General features: G+C 40.5%; 1 protein-coding gene across 3 annotated transcripts in view; it reads right to left on the reverse strand.

Moving 5' to 3' along the window:
• ZNF75D (zinc finger protein 75D) overlaps positions 1-5,740 on the reverse strand; it is a 19,261-nt gene that overhangs the window by 10,968 nt on the left and 2,553 nt on the right. The window contains exons 1-3 of one of the 3 annotated variants that reach the window (XM_023757755.1): positions 5,714-5,740; positions 4,292-4,484; positions 3,039-3,165 (exon numbers count right to left, since the gene is read on the reverse strand). In XM_023757755.1, the coding sequence (XP_023613523.1) occupies positions 3,039-3,165; positions 4,292-4,484; positions 5,714-5,718 (325 nt within the window). In that variant the 5' untranslated portion in view covers positions 5,719-5,740. The remainder of the gene's footprint in view (positions 1-3,038; positions 3,166-4,291; positions 4,485-5,713) is intronic. The other 2 variants (XM_023757757.1, XM_023757765.1) reach the window with 2 other exon arrangements.

Here is a 5,740-nt window from a genome sequence, read left to right on the forward strand (position 1 = left end):
ACCTTCTACAAGAGCCACATGCGAAGAGCACCGGCGTGGTCAAGGAGAAAGTGCCCAAGCTGGCCAGCTTCAAGCTCAAGCCCTATGTGAACTACCTCGCCCCAGTGGCCACCGGGCACTGACAGGCCCCTGACGGCTGGCAGAGCAGCTCTTTCGTGAGGTGGTGGCCGCCAACGAGAAGGACTTTAGGGACAATACCAAATGCCTGGAGAAGCACAGCTTCGAGCCCACGCAGGAGGCCAAGCTCTTCCAGCTGTATCCCACAAGACCTTCCTATGCTAGCCGCCAGTGATGCAAGTCTAGACCGCACATTGCCCCCTGCACGACCCCAGCATCTCTGTCCCTTTACCTGGCTTCTATTAAAGACCGTGGCTACCTTAAACAAATGAAAAACAATTGGTTCTCATCAAAATTAAAAAGTTTCACTCTGTGGAAGCCCATGGGAAGAGGATGAAGACAATATAGAGACGTGGAGAAACCATTTACCAACCATATTATCTGACAAAGCACTAGAATCTACAATATATAAAGAACTCTCAAAACTCAACAGTTGAAAACAATTAAGTTAAAATATGGGCAAAAGACATTTCACGATGGCAAATCAGCACATGAAAAAGATAAAACATCATTAGCCATTAGGGAAATGCAAATCCAAACCACAAGGAGATAACACTACATGCCTAACAGAATGGCAAAAAATAAATTAAAAAGATGTCAATACTAAACACTGGCAAGGATATGGGGAAGCTGAATCACTCACCCATTGCTGGTGAGAAGGTAAAATTTTACAGCCATTATGAAAAACAATTTGGTAAGTTCTTATAAAATTAAACATGCAATTACCAAATGAACCAGCAAATGCACTCTTAAGGCATTTATCCCAGAGAAATGAAAATTTATCTCTACATAAAATCGCATACATAAATGTTCATGGCAGCTTTATTTCCAATAGCCAAAAACTGAAGACAGCAAAGATATCTTTCAGTAGGTGAATGGTTAAACAAAGCATTCACCTAGTACCGTGGTCGGCAAACTGCGGCTCACGAGCCACATGCAGCTCTTTGGCCCCTTGAGTGTGGCTCTTCCTAAGCCTTAGGAGTACCCTAATTAAGTTAATAACAATGTACCTACTTATATAGTTTAAGTTTAAAAAATTTGGCTCTCAAAAGAAATTTCAATCATTGTGTTGTTGATATTTGGCTCTGTTGACTAATGAGTTTGCCGACCACTGACTAGTATATCAATGCTATGGAATATAACTCAGCAGTAAAAAGTAGTAAACTGTTGAAACATGCAACAACTTGATGAATTTCCAGAAAATAATTCTGAATAGAATAATTCTGAATGAAAAAGTGAATCCCAAAAGTTTACATAGTTTACATTCCATTCATATATTATTGAAATTGCAAAATTTTAGAAATGTAGAACAGGTTAGTGGTTGGCGTGGGTTGGTGATGGGGTGGGGTGTGGGAGGGACGTGTGTGTGGTTATAAAGGGGTAACAGGAGGAATCCTTGTGTTAATACAACTGTTTAGTATCTTGATTGTGGTAGTAAATACACAAACCTATACATATAATAAACCTCTGAAGAACTAAATATACACACACATAAACAAATACAAGTAAAACAGGAAATATGAATACGGTCAGTGAATTATATCAGCATCAATATTCTAGTTGTGATATGATACTTTTGCAAAAGGTATCACTGAGGGAAACTGGGAAAAGTGTACATGGATATCCTCTGTATTACATTTTAAATCTGCATGTGAATCTATAATAATCTCAGTAAAAAGTTCAATAAAAAATACAGGAGCATAATCTTAAAAATCCCTGTAAAGGCTCCTATCAAGGAACATTTCTCCTATTCCCATGTATATAGTTATCTGTAGAAAACTGTCCTTGAACTATGGAGACCTTGGATCTATGGTTCTTCCACTTGTTCTAAAAGGTCACTTTAAATTTAGAATGCAATAATGTTCTGAAAATAAAACCTTGAGATCACGAACTACCATCTTAATTCTAGATTACTGTCAGGAAGAGTGAAGGATTCTTTTATACTTTCATGTACTCCAAATGTTTAAATGGGCAGAATCTTAGATTCAATATCTTCTTTATACTCTACTGTGGTTAAGGATGAATATGCAGTGAGGAAGCTAAGAACTAAACCTAAGGAGGTTCGATCAAAACAATATGGGGAATGAGAACTCAGCACTATTGAAGTAGACTTGGTTAGAGATGATGGTGGCTTACACTAGGATGATAAGAGTGGAAGAAGGTTGAGAATATCATGCTAAGTGAAATATATAAGTCAGAGAAAGCTAAGAACCATATGATTTCACTCATATGTGGGATATAAAACTGAAACTCACAGACAGCAGGTTACCAGAGGGAAGAGGGTGGGGTGGGTAGTAAAAGGTAAAGGGGGCCAAATATATGATGCCCTTTCCTGACATGGAAAAGATATGAGAGTAACAGATTTGCAGAGTGGGGCGGAAGTATGATATGATGGGTTAAGATTTCTATTTAGAATAAAGAAGTGGGATGTGTATTTGTAAAAAGTTCTCTAGGTCAGCGATATTCAACAGGTGTGCCACAGGAGGCATACTAGTGTGCCACAAAATTTTTTTTAAAACATTCAGTACCTGACTATTTAGTCAGGAGCACTGACCTCTTTTCCCTTAGATTTTCAAATTAAAAAAAAAAATACAACAGCCAACACAACAATAGCTGTCCGGTGTGAGTGAATCAAACTTAAACCTATTTTTTTTTGTCAGATTGGCAAAAAATATAATAGATATTTTTGGTGTACCGAAGAATTTTAGTAATTAATTAGTTTATGTGTGCCATGAGATGAAAAAGATTGAAAACCGCTGCTCTAGGTGATTTGGATATGCCTTTCTTTTTCCCCACATCACCAAATTGAGAACCAACCATCTATTGGAACACAGGGACTCTCTCATAGGAATGCATTTTCTATAAACTGAGGACATAACAGGTTATTCAACTTCTATACAAAGGAAAGGAAGAATTTTTACCTAGAGAGATGACAGTCTCATAGTTTTCCTGCATTACTTCATTGTAGAGGGTCTTCTGAGTAGGGGCCAGTAATTTCCATTCTTCTTCAGAAAAATGCACAGCCACGTCTTCAAATGTCAACGAACTCTAAAGAAGAGAATGGGTTTTAGTTCAGTATTTGCCACTACAGAAGGTGTACTGTCACTTATTTCTGAATTACATGGTAGGTCAGTCACTGAAATTAAGTGTATAAAATTTAGGGAGGAAAAGTGAGTGGCAGAAAAGAAAGAAAAGAGATCAGTAAACAAGCTTGGGAGGTGCCCAATTCCCACTGTCCCAAGCCTAGCTGTGTAAAGGACATCTGAGGCTAACTAGGCTCAGGGTACCTGCTGGGCACTGTGGGTCTTGGGCAGCAGAGAAGAGCATAGATAAGGTCACATTCAGGCTGCCTGAAAAATCTGGAATGTACAGCTCACCTGGGATTCAGGCAAGAGGAGCTCAGTTGCCATCTTCCAGTTTGGGGTGCTTTTCTGCTCAGAAAAGGCTAGAATCTGTTGAGCAGGCACAGCTGTGGGTGGAAAGGAGCCAGAAAATTTCTCTTTTCTGTTTATGAATATCCTGAGCTGATTTGTAAAATATAGAATATCAGGACACCTTCAGTAAAGATAGTTCACTTTCATGTGTTGAGTGTGTGTGTCATGCCAAAAGTGGCCTTTTCATGGTAAATAAGAACCAAATATCCACCACTCCATAGAACCAGTTCCCCAGATTTCATGAGATAAATTATTAAAGGAAATTCACTATTTTTTCCTATCATAAAATAGTTTGTTCATTGGGCTGGGCAAGAATTAGAGGTGTTTGAAAATGAAGGACTCAAGTCCTCCAGTGTATGGCAGGAAATGTGAAATATTTTTGTCTATTATTATTTTTTCCTTGTGCATAATTCTCTTCTTCTTTTGCCATTGACAGTTCATTTCTGATCTACTTTCTCCTCTAACTTACAAGGGTCAGATGACCCCACCAATCCCTATTCCATCTTCTCTCAAATTTCTAAGGAACAAGGTCCATGATATGAATACCAGGGTTCCATGGTTTGGATATTTCTGTACCTCAGACTGCTCCTCACCTTCACCCACCATTGACCTATTGTAGTCCCATATGAGAGACATCCTAACTGCTAGCATGGCTGGGCATCTGAAAAATTCCCATGATATTCTAGCTGAATCGATTACTATCACAGCTCCCAGAAGAGAATTTTTATGAAGCTCCTCACCTCTTTCATATACAGGCTGTGTTTCTGTGTGAGTTTTCGAGCCCAGCTGTTCTTGTAGTACCTGGTATGCATTCCAACATTCTTTCTGGAACACACCCATTGCTTGGGGCTCTGCTGGCTTCCACTTAAAGCCTGGGACCTCTGCTGTTCCTCCCAAGAGCACTGCCTCCTTTCCCAGGTCATGGACTGTGACCTAGAAATAATCCCCATCCTCATTAGCACAGAACTTACTTGCAGTTTTAGGGTGTGGTGGAGGGATGAACAAGAATAGAGCCCAGATTTAGGGAGTGTGTGACATTAAAGGACGTACTAAAAAACTGTAAAGGGATTGTGCTACCCTTTTCTCACAAAGAATTATATACATCACCTGGGAAAATTAGGAAAAAATATTTAAAAAGTTGTGACTGCTGCTAACCTCCACCCCTCCACATACAGCCACAGCTCAGGCTACTAGCAGACTGGGTGCAGGCTGCCTGTTCTCATGCTGCCTTCACTGGCTTGTTTCCTAGACTTAAACCCTTGCCTGAGTGGATTTCTATATTTTAGTCTTATCTAAGGCATTAAATAAAAAAGGTTTTTCCTCTTTGTCAGATTTTCTAATCCCCTCATGGCTAGGAAAGGATTTCGTGGAGAAAGGGGATGGAATGGGGGGGAAACTGGGGAAAGTTCAGCTCTAACCTCCCTCTTCAGGATTCAGTTGTAGTGAGACACAATAATATATCCTGCCCTGTGTTCCTCAAGGTGGGCTCCTGAGGAAAGGAAGTGTGCTGCCATCTCCCCAGGGCATACCTTGGTCCTCCACTCACCAGCAAAGCCAAGGCTAGATCACTAAGGGAGGGTACCGGAGGCTCTTTTCCTAGCCCAGAGATGTGTATTCCCACTACAGAGGGCCTACCCCTCAGCATCTTGATTCTCTCCATTCCTCTTTTGGCATTTTTCTTCTTTCCATGTCCTTGCATCCCATTTATTCTATTTTTTCTCCTCCTCTGCAGTCTCCCCAGAGTTATTTGATTTATACTTCTGTTTGCTACCCTCGCTCTCCCTTGATCTGTAAGTTCTGTCTGCCCCTCCCCCGCCCTGATTTTCTCCCCTTTCCCAATTTGTTCTTGCCTTTTATTTCTGTTTCTAGGAAATCAAGTCCTATCTCCTTCGCCATGCCCGACTAGGCTCACCACACTCAATTTGCACTGGCCCTAAATAGGGCAAAATGCATTTTTTTGCTAAGGCCAGCAAAGACTGCCAGGAGCTCTGAAACCTGTAGACTATTGCTGCATATATGTGGTTTCAGATCTCACCTAATTGTCCTAAAGGAACAACGGAAGAGTGACCTAACCAAAATCATTCCCCCATTAATCTCCCAACCCATAAACATACCCACTGTTATCCTATTTCATTGTATGTGTGAGGAATCTTTTTTCTCACCTCATTACTTATTCCACCAGGTCTCTC

This window comes from Myotis lucifugus, unplaced genomic scaffold, assembly GCF_000147115.1.
Source record: "Myotis lucifugus unplaced genomic scaffold, Myoluc2.0 scaffold_2, whole genome shotgun sequence".
NCBI lineage: Eukaryota > Metazoa > Chordata > Mammalia > Chiroptera > Vespertilionidae > Myotis > Myotis lucifugus.